This window comes from Geotrypetes seraphini, chromosome 18 (assembly GCF_902459505.1).
Source record: "Geotrypetes seraphini chromosome 18, aGeoSer1.1, whole genome shotgun sequence".
Lineage (NCBI taxonomy): Eukaryota > Metazoa > Chordata > Amphibia > Gymnophiona > Dermophiidae > Geotrypetes > Geotrypetes seraphini.
Genome location: NC_047101.1, coordinates 980525 through 1000034, shown reverse-complemented (window position 1 = coordinate 1000034; position 19510 = coordinate 980525). Strand labels below are relative to the sequence as shown.

At 42.9% G+C, this 19510-nt stretch overlaps 1 protein-coding gene across 5 annotated transcripts in view; it reads right to left on the bottom strand.

The window, feature by feature from the left end:
- Positions 1-15465, bottom strand: part of RGS14 (regulator of G protein signaling 14) — a 30604-nt gene extending 15139 nt beyond the window's left edge. Inside the window, exons 1-8 of one of the 5 annotated variants that reach the window (XM_033927759.1) lie at positions 15172-15465; positions 13438-13459; positions 11778-11938; positions 10250-10342; positions 7126-7269; positions 6677-6838; positions 2486-2618; positions 1685-1797 (exon numbers count right to left, since the gene is read on the bottom strand). In XM_033927759.1, coding sequence (XP_033783650.1) covers positions 1685-1797; positions 2486-2618; positions 6677-6838; positions 7126-7269; positions 10250-10342; positions 11778-11938; positions 13438-13459; positions 15172-15204 — 861 coding nt within the window. In that variant the 5' untranslated portion in view covers positions 15205-15465. Of the gene's footprint in view, positions 1-1684; positions 1798-2485; positions 2619-6676; positions 6839-7125; positions 7270-10249; positions 10343-11777; positions 11939-13437; positions 13460-14835; positions 14942-15171 lie in introns of those variants that run through there. The other 4 variants (XM_033927756.1, XM_033927755.1, XM_033927757.1 and 1 more) reach the window with 4 other exon arrangements.
- Between the last annotated feature and the right edge of the window lie 4045 nt (positions 15466-19510).

The window sequence follows — 19510 nt, the reverse complement described above, 5'->3', positions numbered from 1 at the left end:
AAGAAAGACCTGGTGAAGCTTGAAGAATGGTCTGAAATTTGGCAGCTAAAATTTAATGCCAAGAAATGCAAGGTCATGCATTTGGGCTGCAAAAACCTGAGGGAACGGTACAGTTTAGGGGGCAAAGAACTTTTGTTCATGAAAGAGGAGCAGGGCTTGGGTGTGATAGTATTTGATAATCTTAAGGTGGCCCAACAGGTTGAAAGCTAGAAGGATGCTAGGGTGCATAGGAAGAGGTATGGCCAGTAGGAAAAAAGGGGTATTGATGCCCCTGTATAAGACTCTGGTGAGACTTCATTTAGAATATTGTATACAATTCTGAAGGCTGCACCTTCAAAAAGATATAAAAAGGATGGAGTCGGTCCAGAACAAGGCTACTAAAATGGTGCGTGGTCTTCGTCATAAGGCATATGGGGACAGACTTAAAGATCTCAATCTGTGGACTTTGGAGGAAAGGCGGGAAAGGGGAAATATGATAGAGATGTTTAAATACCTACATGATGTAAATGTACATGAGTTGAGTCTCTTTCATTTGAAAGGAAGCTGTGGAATGAGAGGGCATAGGATGAAGTTAAGAGGTGATAGGCTCAGGAGTAATCTAAGGAAATACTTTTTTACAGAAAGGGTTGTAGATGTGTGGAACAGTCTCCCGGAAGAGGTGGTGGAGACAGAGACTGTGCCTGAATTCAAGAAAGCGTGGGATAGGCAAGTGGGATCTCTCGGAGAGAGAAAGAGATAATGGTTACTGTGGATGGGGAACGGGAAAAGTAATTGGGACTTGTATACTACCTTTTTGTTGCTTTGGCATTTCAAAGCAGTGGGCACTGGAGGATTAAGTCCCCCCAGCAGCAGGAGAGATGCCTAGTCTTTCCCACTGCCACACAACACCTCCAACCCTCTCCCCTATACCTTGAATTAGATGGCTGACCGGAGGGATACCTACTCCCTCCGGCCTCTTCAAAATGGGACAACCTCATTTACATGAGCATTTTTTGGAGAATGACTCACTTTTTTAAATTTACTACCAGAACAGCTGCAATAGTAACCCGTCGTTTTTTAATGCAGTTTTTTGAGAGGCAGCAGGGGAGTGTGTGGCGCAGTGGTTAAAGCTACAGCCTCAGCACTCCGGGGTTGTGAGTTCAAACCCACGCTGCTCCTTGTAACCCTGGGCAAGTCACTTAATCCCCCCATTGCCCCAGGTACATTAGGTAGATTGTGAGCCTGCCAGGACAGACAGGGAAAAATGCTTGAGTACCTGAATAAATTCGTGTAAACCGTTCTAAGCTCCCCTGGGAGAACGGTATAGAAAATTGAATAAATTTAAAAAAACAAAAAATTTAAAAAACCACAGTGAGCCACAGCCATTTGGCCTTTATCTGCCTTCATGCTGGACCAGAACATAAGCAGGTAAGGCTAGACTCAAGTTAGGTTTAAGACCAAGGGCCGCCGCTGGGCACAATGGACCACTGGTCTGACCCAGCAGCGGCAAATCTAAGTTCTTATGAAGACCTGACCAACAGATTGGCTGCAGCACAGCTTAATTATACAACGGCTCATTATACCCATCCCTATGTGACAATGAAGCCTGGGGAGTGAGATTTGATGACTGCCATAAGCTCTCTACCCTTCCTCCTCCCTCCCAAAAGGAAACTATATCAATGAGAGGGAAGAAATCAACAAATACCTCACATTTGTTGGTTACTGAGGAGAGAAAGCCCAGGTCCATACTTGCAGCAGAACTGAGGGAACCCTGGGACTCCCGGCGTAGTGATAAAAGACCTTCTCCTTCTGATATGTCTAGAAAACACAAAAGCAGGAAGAGACTACATGCTAATGCAGATTTCTCACCAGCTTCCAGCTGATTTAGATACAACTGGACGGCTGCCCCTTCAGTCCTGTCTTCCCCAATTCAGAAACTACCCGACCTGGATACTTTGTTCAAGTTAGGCTGAAGAACTTGAACAGAGGGGCAGAAAGAATTGCCAGAATGAGTTCCCTCTTTCAATATGATTGGGCAAGGGCTCTGTAATTTCAAATAAATTAGACAGGAAGGCCATATAACAGACAAATTCATGTTTTTTAATGCCATCTATGTCTGGGAAGAGAAATATGAATTTTATCTTTCTTCCTTTCTCTCCAAAGGAGACCTCTAATATTTGCACATACAACCCTAGCCCCCACTCTGCTTAAAGGCTGATTGTCGAGTCTCCACTATGCCAACCATTAGGCAGACAAAGATGATGGAGTCTTGGTTGTAAGCATATATCATGCCCAAGTTTTCAACTTAGCAGTTAAGACGTCTTACCCTTGCCCATGAGCTGCACATGACAATAAAGTGATGTTTTCCTAGAATCTATTTTCCTACCCTGACCCAGAATGGCTTTTCTTACGTAATGTTCCCCCTCCTTCTACCTCTTAATCATAGCTTTGAGCTTCCCACTCTTTATATCATGACCAAGGTTTCCACCTCTTGTCCCTCATTTACCTGTCCACATTTCTCTTCTTTCCCTTTTTTTGAATGACCTTCTGGATGGTTTAGCGGAGCGACCACCTTTCAGAGTTTCTGCTCCCACATCCTTTGTACCAATTGGAAGTGACCTTGCTGACTTCAGCTTCTTCTAAATACAAACAGAAAATCATCTCAGATAAAACTGTTCACATTAAAGTCAGAAGGGCTGCTACGAGCACTGACCAAAAGAAACACGGGGGTTGAGAAAAAATTCTGCTGACCTTTGCTGCCCAGGAGAGAAAAGAGAATGCTCCGTGAACAGCATCAGTGGAGTGACTGTTGGAGTTCAGGAGATGGATGGAGACACTGACTCCTGGCAGTTGGTGACCTCATCCACAGGTAAATATAGGAGACCCCGCACCCCATTTACTAACTCTTCACCTTCTTACTCTTTCTCTCACCAGGACAGCTCCACATCGACTCCACATCTGAACCTAAAGAACAGATTCCAGGTCTTGCAGGAGGAGACTACCGACGTGGAGCAAGACCAGGATCAACACATATCTCCTTCTCCGGGGACAATGGATCGACACACCCAAAAGAAGCGTAGAGTCATAGCCATTGGGGACTCCATGTTGAGGGGCACTGAGGGACCAATATGCAGACCAGATATGCAGTCGAGGGAAGTCTGCTGTCTTCCTGGAGCCAGAATACGAGATGTGACCACCTGTCTTGATAGACTTCTCAAGCCTCAGGACTACTTCCCCATGCTGCTCATCCACGTCGGAACGAATGACACTGCCAAGAACACCCTGGAGGACATAGCCAGAGACTTCGGAGCTCTGGGAAAGAGGCTGAAGCAGACAGGAGCACAGGTAGTATTCTCTTCAATTCTTCCTGTCAGGGGCAGAGGAAGGGACAGGGACGAACGTATCCTGAAGACGAATGAGTGGCTACAACGATGGTGCCGGGAGATGAACTTCGGATTCCTGAATCACGGAGAGACACTACAGGGACTACAGGGACCAGACGGACTCCACTTGACCAACAGAGGTAAGAACGTCTTCGGACACCGACTAGCCCACCTACTTCGAAAGGCTTTAAACTAGGTAAGTCGGGGATGGGCACCCACTTTTACACCAGAGCAGTAAGTAACAATCCTGATGTGGCGAACCAAAACTCCGCTTCTAAGTCTAAGGTAAGTACCCTTACTGCAAAAGAATTGCTAGGAGACACTTTAACTCAAATGGGTGGCTCTCTGCATGAGCTTAGTAAACAAAAAGAGTGGAGAGCTATGTATGTTAACGCACACAGCCTAGGGAATAAATTTCTAGAACTGGAAACAGAAATAGTTAATGCAGACCTAGACGTAGTAGCAATTTCAGAAACATGGTTCACAGACTCTCATGGGTGGGATATAACTATACCAGGATACAACCTGCTTCGCCAAGACAGAGAGGGTAAGTTAGGAGGAGGGGTAGCACTTTACATCAAAGAAAACATCAAAACAACCAGAATCACAGATATCAAGTATACTGGGGAATCCATCTGGGTAAACTTGGCCAGAGGCAGAGAAAAATGCCTGTATCTTGGTGTGGTGTACAGACCTCCAAGACAATCGGAGCACAAGGACATTGAATTAATTGAAGACATTGAGAATATCACCTTACGGGGAGACGTTGTTCTGTTGGGAGACTTTAACATGCCTGATGTAGATTGGAACACACTCTCAGCGACTACTTATGATAGCAAGAGGATATTAACGTCCATGAAGGGAGTACGGCTCAAACAATTGGTATTAGAGCCCACTAGGTCCCAGGCCATCCTGGACCTGGTACTTACGAACGGGGAAAGCGTCTCAGAGATCTCGGTGGGAGAACCGCTAGCCACCAGTGACCATAACATGGTATGGTTCAACCTTAGGAAAGGCTTCCCTAGATCACAAACAAAAACAAGGGTACTCAATTTCCGGGGCACTGACTTCACACGCATGGGAGACTTCGTCCATCAGATGCTTCAGGTTCAAGAAGTGACGGATAATGTGGAGGTTATGTGGTCAACCTTGAAATCAACCCTTCATGAGGCAACTATCCGCTACATAAAATCAGTAACTAAACAACAAAGAAAAAAGAAACCCCAATGGTTCACTGATGAGGTCTCGTACCTCGTCAAGGATAAGAAAAGAGCGTTTCTCTTGTACAAACGCACGGGGGAAAAAGAAGCAAACATTGAATACAGGACAAAGTCTGCAGCGGTCAAAACAGCAGTCAGGGAGGCCAAACTTCGAATGGAAGAAACACTAGCGAAGAACATTAAAAAAGGGGACAAATCCTTCTTCAGGTACATTAGCGACAGGAAAAAGAACGCAGACGGGATAGTACGCCTTAGAACGCCAGACGGGAATTATGTGGAAACAGATTCTGAAAAAGCCAAACTACTGAACGATTACTTCTGTTCAGTCTTTACCTGCGAGGCGCCAGGGCAAGGGCCACGGCTGGAAGCAAAGGAAAGCAAGGAAGACCCATTTCTGAATTTTGAGTTCACACCAGCTGATGTTTACAGAGAACTTTCAAGACTCAAGGTGAACAAAGCCATGGGACCGGACAATTTGCACCCAAGAGTGCTCAGAGAGCTGTGCGATGTTCTGGCGGAACCGTTAGCCATGCTCTTCAATCTCTCCCTAAGTACGGGGAGAGTCCCCCTGGACTGGAAAACAGCTAATGTCGTTCCTCTGCACAAAAAGGGTTGCAGAGCAGAGGCTGCGAATTACAGACCAGTGAGTCTCACATCAATAGTGTGTAAACTCATGGAAACTCTACTTAAAGGTAAATTAGACACGATAATGGATGAAGGGAATCTAAGGGATCCCTGTCAACATGGATTCACCAGAGGCAGGTCATGCCAATCCAATCTTATAAGCTTCTTCGATTGGGTGACAGGAAAGCTAGACCTGGGAGAGTCTCTGGACATAGTGTACTTGGATTTCAGTAAAGCTTTCGACAGTGTCCCACACCGTAGACTATTAAACAAGATGAAATCGATGGGTTTGGGTGAGAAACTAACTGCATGGGTCAGGGATTGGCTGAGTGGAAGACTTCAGAGGGTGGTGGTCAACGGCACCCTCTCTGAGACATCGGAGGTGACTAGTGGAGTGCCGCAGGGCTCAGTCCTGGGACCATCCCTTTTCAACATATTCATAGGGGACCTGACCCGGGGGCTTCAGGGTAAAGTAGCACTGTTTGCCGACGATGCCAAACTGTGTAACATAGTAAGTGAAAGTAACCTCCAGGATAGTATGACACAAGATCTGATCACGTTAGAAAACTGGTCCTCGACATGGCAGCTAGGCTTCAACGCTAAAAAATGTAAGGTCATGCATCTCGGCAGAGGAAATCCATGCAGAACATACTCCTTGAATGGAGAAACGCTAGCTAGGACTTCAGAGGAAAGGGACTTGGGGGTAATCATCAGTGCAGACATGAAGGCTGCCAAACAAGTAGAGAAGGCCTCATCAAAGGCAAGGCAAATGATGGGATGTATTAATAGAAGCTTCGTCAGCCGTAAACCTGAAGTCATTATGCCACTCTATAGAACTATGGTGAGACCCCATCTGGAATACTGTGTGCAATTCTGGAGGCCACATTATCGGAAAGATGTGCTTCGAGCTGAGTCGGTCCAGAGGATGGCCACTAGGATGGTCTCGGGGCTCAAGGGTCTCTCATACGAAGAAAGACTGGGCAAACTGCAGCTCTATACCCTAGAGGAGCGCAGGGAAAGGGGTGACATGATTGAGACATTTAAGTACGTCACGGGTCGTGTCGAGGTGGAAAACGATATATTCTTTCCCAAGGGACCCTCGGTCACAAGGGGGCACCCGCTCAAACTCAGAGGAGGAAAATTTAGTGGTGACACCAGGAAGTATTTCTTCACAGAAAGGGTGGTAGATCACTGGAACAGACTTCCGGAGCAGGTGATCAAGGCCACCAGCGTGCTCGACTTCAAGAATAAATGGGATATCCACGTGGGATCCCTACGAGGGTCGAGTTAAGGAACTAGGTCATTAGCATTCAGACTTAATGGGGTGGGTCAATAGAGTGGGCAGACTTGATGGGCTGTGGCCCTTTTCTGCCGTCATCTTTCTATGTTTCTATGTTTCTATGACATCCTGCTGTTGAAGACTGCTCTCTCCTGGCCAGTACAATAAAGCACAACATATAACTTGCAAACCTTGCTGAAATCACATTGTATGTGGGTGTCTGGGGTGGAATTTGCAGGAGACACAGAAAGATCAGGGAGGGGCCGTCCTTCCACTTCTGCTAGCATACATTCCAGGTAAAGCTGGGACTTCACAAAGCGAGAATAGCTGTCAAACTTCATTAGGTTAAAGACCTGGGAGGGAAAGACAATAGGAAATGTTACCAAGATGCAGTGTCTCAATGATCCAGGCAGCTGCTGCTGTTTTAACAAGGTTGGGGCTGTAGAAAGCTAACACAAGACCCTGCCCCTGTCTGTTGACTGCAACCCCAGGTCATAAGCACTCAGTACAAAGTGGGATGGGGCGTGTTACACAGTCTGTAAACATGTCACTTGTAACAACAGAAAGACATTATAAGCCAAATGTTGCCAAGTAAAAGTAATGGCTGACTTGGTTTCTGATTAGTTGAAAATGGCCTTACCTGGAGTTGCTGGGCTCGGAACATGTCTGGGGTGGGTGTGCGTAACCACTCCTCACTCAATGAAGCTTGGCAATCTACGTTAACGGGGCTGCAGGAACTGCTAGACAGGAACATATTATAGATTCTGTGACATTCCTGTAAGAGCTATTGAAGGGAAGAAAGAGAGAGAATGTGGTGATAATAATCATAACTTTATTTGAGTTGTATGCTTCACAACACAGAATGCTCAAAGTGCAGAGCAAGCAAGATGTAGAAGCAGGAGAGATGGCAGGACAGAATGGGATGTAGGAGCAGGAAAGAGACGGAGAGAAAACTGGCAGGAGAGACAGAGGAATAAAAAGATAAGACAGAATATATCTTGTGACTTTACTATCTGACTGTGTCCCTGTTACACAGCTAGGCTCATCTCAAGAAAGCTATTTGCTTTTATTGATGTCTCTGTTGCTTGTTTGCAATAAATGCAGAACAATAAAAGAAACAAAACCCCCACATAAAATCAAACAACAGAAGAACAAGTGGGGAATGGGATAGACCACATCAACCTTGGGATAGACAATCTTTATTTATATCATAAATTCACAATGATAATACATATAAATTCACTTCAAAGTACACATAAAAAAGTCCAACTGTATTAAAGTCCTGGTATGGATAGATGTGACCTGACACGATCCGTGTTTCAGCCTCCAAATGAAGACCTGCCTCAGGGGTGTAGTATATGAAGTCTGCCCACTAGATGTCACTCCAATGCTGGGAAAATTAAGAGTGGAGAGATGTTTGCACAAGCTGTGACTTGAATTCTGATCAGGGTACAGGACTCTAGCAAATTGCACGAAATCGGGAATTTATTGATACAAATAAAGATTGTCTATCCCGCTCCCCACTTGTTCTACTGTTGCTTGTTTGCAATATACATGGCAATCTGCTCTTATGGTAAAGGTAACCGTACTACAATAAATTATGTTTATGTTTATTGAACTTTCTAAAAGGATCAGCGGCAAAGGTTTGGACTTTAAATCGGCCACGGATATTTTAAAGTACCATTGTGGAAGCCCAGACCAGATATATCCAACTATTAACAAAGGTGGAAATAAGAGAAAACAAGAGCCAGCATGGTTCAAGGATGAAGTGAAAGAGGTTATAGAGCCATAAGAACATCCTTTAAAGAATGGAAAAAGGATCCAAATTATGAAAATAAGAACCGGAAACTTAAAAGCAAAGTATTGATAAAGAAGGCTAAAAAAGAATATGAAGAGAAACTTGCCACAGAGGCAAAAACTCATACTAACAACTTTTACAGGTACATCAAAAGCAGAAAACCGTGGGGGAATCCATGGGACTTCTGGATCATCAAGGATCAAAAGGGGCACACAGGAAGGATTAGGCCATAGTGGAGACACTGATTGAATTATTTGCTTTGGTCTTTACGGAAGAAAATGTAAGAGATTGACCTGAATCAGAAATGGTGATGGAATTGAAACAAATCACAGTGAACCTGGAAGATGTACTGAGCCAAATCAACAAGTTAAAGTGAGATAAATCACCTGGACCAGAAGGTATACATTCCAGGGTACTGAAATAATTCAAATATGAAATTGCTGATCTGCTGTTAGTGATCTGTAACCTATCGTTCAAATTGTCAGTAGTACCTGAAGATTGGTTGTTATGCCAATTTTTAAAAAGGATTCTAGGGGTGATCCGGGAAATCACAGACAGGTAATGCCAGGCAAAATAATAGAAACTATTATTTAAATAGTTATATAATAGAAAACTAATAGAAAAATATAGAAACTAATATTTAAATATAAAAATACAACTATGGAACACGTAGACAAACATGGTTTAATGAAACAGGATCAGCATGGGTTCAGGCAAAGGAGGTCTTGCCTCACCAATTTATTTGATTTCTTTGAAGATATGAATAAACATGTGGCTAAAGTGAGCCAGTTGATGTAGTGTATCTAGATTTTCAGAAAGCTTTTTTAAAAAACTTTATTAAACATTTATATAATTATTTACATAAAAGATCCAGAAAAAGGGAAAGAAAAACAAATTCACATAGTAATAAAATAAAACACACATCCATTCCTACTAGTCCACATCACAGAAACATCCTCACCCACCTAATTGCCAAATACATAACAGTACAATGGGTAATTACAAGAATGAATTCAAATTACATTGAACTTTTCACTATCCTCAATGATAAGAAAATAAGAAAAATGACAAATCATTGTATAGGTAATTCTTTCTTAACTGGTTTCCCAGCAAGAAAGGTCTCTAATTGTTAGGGATCAAGAAACACATCTCTATTTTTTCATACATGGAAATTTAAGGAAAAACCGTGCTATGGTTTTGTTAAAGGAGGGTAAATTTGTAAGGAATTTGTTTATTTCAGGTATGGGCAAATCTTTTAGCCCATGACTGGGGTGGGAGGTCAGTAGGGGTCAAGTTCCCAGCGTTCAGTATTCTCCCAGTCAGATTCTAGCATCCTTCCTACCTGCCTAGTGAGCACAACTAACATCCCTGTCTTCCCCAATGCGACAGCTGACTCCTCCTTCAGTCATGCAAGGGGCAGTTCTGTACCTTGGCTGCTTTGGCAATGTCATCCCCAAAGTCCACCTTTGATGATATGTCATCTAAAGATATCATCAAACATGTGTAAGTTGACAGAACACTAGGGGGAAGTGTACACGTGCACACTTAGGGGGTCTTTTACTAAGACACACTAGCCAATTTAGAGCATGCTAAATGCTAACGCTAAATCGGCTAGCACACCTTAGTAAAAGACCCCCTTAGTGATAGCAGATACCTCTGCACTATTCTGTGAGGCTGGGAATAGGTGATATAGCAAGGAAAAGCAGAGGAACGTATGCTTGAGTAGGGCACGGGGAGGGCTCCATTTACAGAATACCATAAGACATATTTACATCAGTTATGCCACCACTGTAGCATGGAAGATGTGCCAAATAACAGGTTATGTTTGTATTCCATTACAGACTCTGTACATTAGGATCTCACTTCATGTACCTAAAAGGAATTGACCCTTCAGCGTCATCTTTGCATGGATAATTTACTGTATACATCCAAATGTATCTATCGATAAATTAAGAATCTTTGGTACCTGCCCACTGTCATCTGGTGAGATCTGCTGGAATCGTTGACAAGCCTCCCAGAAGGAGATGTTCTCAACACTGAACTCCTTCTGTAGGAATTCCTGCAACAGGAGGGAAGAGGAGAACAGAAGTGAGGAAAGACACTGGAGTTTGGACCCAACTGATGGATCTCCACCAGCAAAAAAATTATCCAGTTCTTTGGAAATTGGACAAGACTTGGCTCTGTTCCTGGGCCTTTGCTTGAAGGAGATGTTACAAAGGTGGTTGGAGAAGGAAGAAAAGTGTAGAGAAAAGAGGCAGGTGCTTCAGCTAGAAACTGCTTATTAGTTTTCTTTCTTTTTATCCAAATGTGTAGAGTTAGGCAGATGAGGTAGGATATATTTGTTTAAGTACCGGAAGAAGAAATGATATCAACAGGAGTTGTGCTTAGATGAGAAGAAAGTCACAAGACTATAGGATGTTCGTGATTATTTTGAGGGAGTCAGCTAATAATTCTAACAGTAACAGAGTAAATTGTTCTTAATTTGACAGGGCAACTTGTTCCAGAGTTTCAGACCAATATAGCGAAAGGCTGAAAATTTACTCTGTTACTGTCCGGGAGAACCAGAAATAAACCTGGAGAGAAAACAAAGAGAGGAGAAAAAAGGAAGAAAAGACGGAAACGAGCCTAGTCAGAAAAATATTAAGAGAGAGAAGCAAGTATACAAAGGATACATGGCGGACATCCCACTACCATGAGGTAGAGCAAATAAAGAGAAAGGATAAAGGCGGGAACAACAGAATCTAAGGGAAGGACAATGGTTAAGGAGAGAAGTGTTGAATGGGTTCCCATATACGGGAAACAATCAGAGTTCTGTTTGAAAATTCTGCCGCTTTCAATTCATACAAATGGATCATAAGAACAGTGTTCCACCAGAAAACAACATTAAGTAAGTCGGCAGATTTCCAATTGTGAAGAATCATTTGAATTGTTAAGGCAATCAATATATTAAGAAGAGATTGTTGACTGGTGGAAAGAGGGTCTGACACTGCTAAAATTCTGAAAAGTAAGATATCACATGAGGGTTACCAGATTTTGTTAAGCTAAAACATGGATATGTGGACCCCCAGCCCCAGCCCTGTTCCATTTCGCCCAAGTCATGACCTGTTCCGCCCCGCGCCCCCAAACCTCTTCTCAAGTTCAGAGCTGCATCTGGAGTGTCTCCGAGCATGTGCAAATGTCTTTTATCTTTTATTCAAATTTGATAGACTGCTCCAACTTCCATTGCATCACACCTATGCATCCTCAGAGGCCGTCCAGACGTGGGCACGAACTTGAAAACCCAGATGAACCGCTGCTTTAAAAAAAATTGTCTGTACACCTAATGGGGAACTCTGGACATCTGGTAAACCCCCCAAGGAAATCATACAAATATATATGTAATGGGGGAGGAGCCATGCAAGCACCCCCTGGGTGATGCTAATACGCTTACAGTATAACAGTCCTCCTATAGCATACTAGAAACTCATAACTGTAGCAGAAAAGGTCGCACTCACAGTGAAGTACTTGACTCCCATGGGATCCTGTAGAAGTCTCTCAAAGGAAACGGCCCAGGCAGCCACTGGCCGCTCAGAAGCATGTGCCCTTGTCTGGACACTGGGCAAACTGTTCAGGCTGTGGGTACTTCCCTGTCCATCCACTCCCAGGCTGTTTAAATCTGCAGATGAGAGGAGAAACCTTAGGGAAGTGATCTATCATAATAGGGTTTGAATGTGAGTTCATAAAAAGGGCTGCACAAGGCTGCTCAAATAACACTATTATGTCTCTGACAGAGTGTTGGAAATGTTTTGATAGGGTGATCGGATGGGAGTAAGCAAGAGGTAAATCAAGGCATGTAACAGTGTGAATTTCAAAAGCGCTGGTCTCTGACCAGAGGGCCACCGCGTGAGCGGACTGCTGGGCACGATGGACCACTGGTCTGACCTAGCAGCGGCAGTCTTATATTCTTATTTCTCAGTTAAGTGGGCATTTACCTATGAAAAAAATCATTTTCTTGTGTGAAATGGACTTGCGATCTGACTTTAGACTTCAGCAGTCTGTAACCGTACTTGTCTTGCACTCAGGGCCGTAGCAAACTAGGTGTGATACCCTGGGAGCCATGGATCAGCCAGACAGCAGAGGGACCTGATGATCATTACAAGGTACCCATTTGAACTTGCCCTGAAGAAGTGCTCTTGGAACAGGTGGGGATTAAGTTTGGGACTGTGCTTTGTTTTGAAATGATCCAAAACTTTGGTTGCTGGCCTAATCTCCTTCCTAACATTTTTGGGCTGAACCAGGAGATCATACCACAAATCTTTTCTCTTAGGCTTCTGCGGCTGGTGTCATGATTGTTGCTATTTTGGGGTCTTGCCGCATCTGGGTAGGTAGAACTAATGTTTCAGCCATCCATGGGCTGGGAGGGTGACAGGAAACATTTTTGTTTAAGGGAGTCTATACAGCACGCTCCCAGACCAGCATGAAGATGCTTCAGTTTTCTTGTTCTGAAAGTTTTGTTCGACTGACAGAGACTTTGAACTGCTGATTTGTGCTGCAAGATAAAAGACCTTTAAAGTCTGTTTTATTCTGAAGCTGAAACCCTTTTAAAGATTATGCTGGACTGTAGGTTAGTCCTCAGGACTGTTAGGTAACTTGGGCTGAGATTAGAAACATAGAAAAAGACGGCCCATCTAGTCTGCCCACCCTAATGACCCTCCCCTATTTAGCTCTGTGCAGGGATCCCACGTGACAAGAGTCAGGAGGCTGTTCATTCCCATTATCCAGAGATTTTTATTTCTCCCCCTCCCAAACATGGTCATTTGGGTCACTCCAGTGAACATATGCAGCCCGGCTTCTTTTGGGATCTTAGAACAGTGGGCTCCAATTCCAACCAACCAATTGGTACTCTCACCTAATGACCAAAACTGCATCCCCAACCTTGCTCCATAGCTCTGTCCAACCGAAGGAGTGAAAGTTCCAAGTCAGGAACTAAGTTGGGACCTGTGTCGTGGTGGTGCCCACCAGGACAGCCCCCTTTTGCTCCTGCCTAAAAAAAGCACCATATCTACACAGAACCCTCCTGCCTCTGTCCTAACACTGATCGCTTCGGTCTGCATCTTTTCTTTAAATTTCAGTAAAACCTTCATTTTCCCATACAGATAAAGTCTAGTCACTCACCTCCATCAGAGGCCGCGAGAACCTGAAAGAGAGAAAAGAATGAACAAATCATTATCAGTGACATAATACGAAGCTGTGTTACACGGAAAACCTGGCATTGTCATAAAAAGGACTTGGTGGTTGTATAAGACGGCGAAAGCTTGTAGAGGGATGTGAGCCTTGAAAAAACCCTTTGGGTGAAACATGTCGGCATAGATGTCCCTACAAACTGACCACCTGAAGGCAAAAAGTTAAAAGCTAAGTACCTTTCTTAGAAATGGTTGTTTATAAAATAACTTTAAAAACAATTCAACTAAGACAGTTAGAAAAGTTGGACCCAGTGAAGATATAGTGCGTGAAGCCAGATACAGTGAAATGTTTTGAGTATCGCAGTGGCACTTCTGAGGGTCGGTGAATATTGAAGAAACTTTTGACAAGTGTGAGTCTATAGAAAGGGGTGTGGAGGTGACATCCATTTCACATTTTCAATATACAAAGTTTTACTTGCACAAGATCGATTACATAAAGATATAGTGCTAATCTTCAAATTCACTGTCATAAAAAGAGCATTTGTTGGGAGGTTAGAGGCTGACCGTTTTCTGGGCTTCTCCTCTTTCACATTGTGCATGAAGATGACAATAATGAAACAGTTCTAAATAATTCCATGGACTACTTTAATTTAGACAGATTATATTCCGGAAGTGATATTTAAAACAATTTAACTGGGAAGGACAGGTTCTTGCCCAATTAAATGACACTGGCCAGTCCTAGAGCAAATATTCAGTGCCACTTAACCAAATAGCATCACTGAAGATCTGCTCTAACTGCCACAGCACTATCCAGCTAGTGCCACTAAACATCTTTTCTTTCTGCCATGGTACTATCTGGCTAGTGTCTGGAATTGGCAGAGGAAGAAAAGGGCACAGACTTACCAGCTGAGCGGAGCTTACAGGCTTACTTAACCTCCTAAACCAAACTAAGCTGTTATGAAATTACCCTTTTGCAGATTTAACCATAGTCCTGGCACACCTGTCTCCCCTGTTGAATTTAACAAGCATTCTGAACAAAGTTCAAAACCATTGGTGTAGTTTATCTGCTTATTTTGGGGGGAGAAAAGGCCAAAAGGTAAGGAAGTCTTTTAGCAGTGAGGGGGGGGGGGAACAATTCAGCATCAATAGCAACATTTTGGGAGGTGGGAAATAGCTTTTTCTTCCATGCCTATTCTAAACTATGTCTATGTTTAAAATAGTGTAAGGGCTGGAAATTGCAAAAATAATTAGTCCAGACAAAACTTTTCAGTATCAATTTGCATATATTTCTGTGTAGTTCCCTGAAGGGAGCACAAATTTAAAATATTAATTACAGATGTACTGAACTAGTTCAATAAAAAAAAGTCTTATCAACATTTGGTTTGTTCACCTTAGAAAAAGATGATGTCCATCTGAGTTTGGAAAAGAACAGTCGCTATTTGTTGCCCGTGGAAAACTAGCAAAAAGATCAACTGGACACCGTAGAGAAGTGGGAGATTGAGCCAGGGATCCAGGATAAAAAATGATTACTCAGAATTACAGGCAAAAAAGAAGTGTGGGAATCTAGCACCTGATGACAAGATGGCCTATGGGAGTAATTAACGAAGTATCACTACCAGGTTACTCATAATTCTTTAGGAAGAGTTGAAGAGTACATCAGCTCTGTGTGGGCACCTTTTCCTCATCACCTCTCTGCTATATGACAACACCCTGACACCTCACTTACCATCCCGCCTTTTGAAACGCCAAGGGACTTCATTTTTTCCAGTACCTTTGATAGAGGTTTTTGCACTGAAGGTTGTTCTTGTTAAACTGGCATATTTTGATGGAAAGCAGTAGTTCACATAGCTGCGGCACCTATCCGAAAGAGTAGCACCCCATTCTGTACTCTCCAGTGCCTCCGTCACTACCTCTTTCTCAGTAGCACCACAGGAAGTGTAACTATGGAAACTGAACCACAGCAGGAAGTGCGGTATAGAAGGAAAGAATCTTCTTCCCTGTTACCCATGAATTCACAATAATAAAGTGCAAGCAGTAAAGAAAATAATGTGTGATGAGAAACCCTGAAAGTAATGCAAGCTCTTTAGTTGATGAAATGTTAACAGAATGTAGGGAAGCTAACCAACTTGGCAACACTATAATAATTGGTGATTTCAATTAGCAATGGATATATTTGTGGTGTAGAAAAGTTCTGAAATGTATTTTCTACTACTACTGTAGGGTCATACTATTAATTACAGTATTTCTAGAGCACTACGAGATGTATGCAGTGCTGTATAGAGTCACAAAGGAGACAGTCTCTGCTCTGATGAGCTTACAATCTAAACAATCAAGACAGACAAACAGGATGTCAGAGAAGGGGTTACAGTCAGAGGGGGTGGTTAAACTGCTGGCTAGGATGGTGAACAGAGGACAGAGGGGACTAGGGTTATGAGCTGAAAGAAGTTTTAAAAAGTTGGGTTTTCAGCCTATCTTGGAACAAGGGAAGGAATGGGGCATGGTGGATAGATTCAGATAGTTTATTCCAGGCAAATAGTGCAGTGAGCTGAAAGGAGCGAAGTCTAGAATTAGAAGTGGAGGAGAAGGGTACAGATAAAAGCAATTTGTCTGAGGAACAGAGTTCTCAGGGAGGTGTATAAGGAGAGAGAAGAGAGGAAAGATATTGAGGAGCTGCAGAATGAACACACTTCTATGTTAGTAATAGAAGTCGAACTGTATGCAAAGGTGGATAGGGAGCCAGTAAAGTGATTTGAGGAGAAGAGTGAGGTGAATGTAGTGAGGCTGGCAGAAGATAACATAGTAACATAGTAGATGACGGCACATGGTCCATCCAGTCTGCCCAACCTGATTCAATTTAAATTTTTTAATTTTTTCTTCTTAGCTATTTCTGGGCAAGAATCCAAAGCTTTACCCGGTACTGTGCTTGGGTTCCAACTGCCGAAATCTCTGTTAAGACTTACTCCAGCCCATCTACACCCTCCCAGCCATTGAAGCCCTCCCCAGCCCATCCTCCACCAAACGGCCATATACAGACACAGACCGTGCAAGTCTGCCCAGTACTGGCCTTAGTTCAATATTTAATATTATTTTCTGATTCTAAATCCTCTGTGTTCATCCCACGCTTCTTTGAACTCAATCACAGTTTTACTCTTCACCACCTCTCTCGTGAGTGCATTCCAGACATCCACTACCCTCTCCGTAAAGTAGAATTTCCTAACATTGCCCCTGAATCTACCACCCCTTAACCTCAAATTATGTCCTCTGGTTTTACCATTTTCCTTTCTCTGGAAAATATTTTGTTCTACGTTAATACCCTTCAAGTATTTGAATGTCAGAATCATATCTCTCCTGTCTCTCCTTTCCTCTAGGGTATACATATTCAAGGCTTCCTGTCTCTCCTCATATGTCTTCTGGCACAAGCCTCCTATCATTTTTGTCGCCCTCCTCTGGATCGCCTCAAGTCTTCTTACGTCCTTCGCCAGATATGGTCTCCAAAACTGAACACAATACTCCAAGTGGGGCCTTACCAATGACCTGTACAGGGGCATCAACACCTTCTTCCTTCTACTGACTACGTCTCTCTTTATACAGCCCAGCATCTTTCTGGCAGCAGCCACTGCCTTGTCACACTGTGTTTTCGCCTTTAGATCTTCGGACACTATCACCCCAAGGTCCCACTATCTCCCCGTCCGTGCATATCAGCTTCTCTCCTCCCAGCATATAAGGTTCCTTCCTATTATTAATCCCCAAATGCATATTCTGCATTTCTTTGCATTGAATTTTAATTACCAGGCAATTAGACCATTCCTCTAACTTTTGCAGATCCTTTTTCATATTTTCCACTCCCTCTTCGGTGTCTACTCTGTTACAAATCTTGGTATCATCTGCAAAAAGGCACACTTTTCCTTCTAACCCTTCAGCAATGTCACTCACAAACATATTGAACAGGATTGGCCCCAGCACCGAACCCTGAGGGACTCCACTACTTACCTTTCCTTCCTTCGAGCGACTTCCATTAACCACCACCCTCTGGCGTCTGTCCGACAGCCAGTTTCTGACCCAGTTCACCACTTTGGGTCCTAACTTCAGCCCTTCAAGTTTGTTCAACAGCCTCCTATGAGGAACTGTATCAAAGGCTTTGCTGAAATCCAAGTAAATTACATCTAGCATATGTCCTTGATCCAGCTCTCTGGTCACCCAATAAAAAAATTCAATCAGGTTCGTATGGCACGATTTACCTTTTGTAAAGCCATGTTTCCTCGGATCCTGTAACCCATTAGATTCAAGGAAGTACTCTATCCTTTCTTTCAGCAACACTTCCATTATTTTTCCAACAACTGAAGTGAGGCTCACCGGCCTGTAGTGTCCTGCTTTATCCCTGTAACCACTTTTATGAATAGGGACCACATCCGCTCTCCTCCAATCCCCAGGAATCACTCCCGTCTCCTGAAATTTGTTGAACAAGTCTTTAATAGGACTCTCCAGAACCTCTCTGAGCTCCCTTAGTATCCTGGGATGGATCCTGTCTGGTCCCATCGCTTTGTCTACCTTCAGTTTTTCAAGTTGCTCATAAACACCCTCCTCCGTGAACGGCGCAGAATCTACTCCATTTTCTCGTGTAACTTTGCCAGACAATCTCGGTCCTTCTCGAGGATTTTCTTCTGTGAACACAGAACAGAAGTATTTGTACACAGAACAGAAGTATTTGTTAAGTCCTGCAACAGAGTTTTGTACAGATTGCAGGGAGGAGAGGCAGTTCAGCAGGAGACCTGTTAGAAGTAAATTACATTAGTCTAAATGTGAGGTTATGAGAGTGGTCAAGGGTCCGGACATTGTGTTCGGAGAGGAAGGGGAAAATTTTGGTGATGTAGAGATGGAAGCAATAGGCTTTCGGAGTCTGTTGGATGTGTGTAAAAAATGAGAGGTCGGAGTCGAAGACAACTCCAAGGTTACAAGCAGAGGAGACATGAACGATATCAATATTATCGACAGAAACAGAAAATGGAAAGAGGGGGCGGAAGGTTTTGGATGAAAGAGGAGCAGCTCAGTCTTAGACGAGTTTAGTTTCAGATGGTGGCAGAACATCCAGGTAGAAAAGTCAGACAAACAGGAGGAGACTTTTTCTTGGATTTTGGGTAAAATCTCATGCTGTAGTATTCCATGTATATGAGAGTCATTTTTTAATGATTACAATTTTGTATGCTTTCTAAATAAAGATTCCTGTACCATGTACATTCCATTCTGCAGGTTTTTTTTTTTTTTCTTGTTTTTGGTGTTCACCTTTTAATGCAGATTTGTTGGATTTCTTTGTTTTTGCTTAGCGAGTGTCGAAGCATTTACCCGGCCCTGAGGAGATGCTGCCCTTAACCCCTCAACAAGGACCAGGTGACACTCTTGTTGGTCAGGTTAAAATATAGTGAAATTTATTAGCATAGCTGGGTCTAAGTAAGGTTTGGGCAAGATCCTGGAGGAAAAGTCCATAGACTGCTATTGAGACAGACATGGAGGAAACCATTGCTTGCTCTGGATTGATAGCATATAATTTTGCTGCCAGGTCCTTGTGACCTGGATTGGACACTGTTGGAAACAGGAAAATGGGCGAAATGGACCATTGGTCTGAACCCGTACGGCTGTTCTTATTTTCTTACTTATTTCTAATAGAACTACATAGCCCTCTTAAAACCTAAAGCAAACATACATAATAAAAAACAACATTAAACATTCTTCACATTAAAACAATTATTCTGTAATCACCATTCCTCATCCATTTAAGAAAAGGTTCTACAGTAATTTTAGAGCAGTTGCAAACATTCTTATATTGACTAAACATATAGAAGTGACGGCTAGCATACATCTAAATTAAGACCACTTTGTTCGATAAGTTTATTACTTAGTGAGTTTTATTATTGAAATTCTATTTTATAAATGTATTTTGTACTGTATTATTGTATTTTGCTGATTGTCCAGCTCTTTTTAGTGTAAACCGCCTAGGACTTTTAGTTATGGCGGTATAAAAGAATAGTTATTATTAATGATAAAAGAATCTTAGACGGTATCAGTTGCCT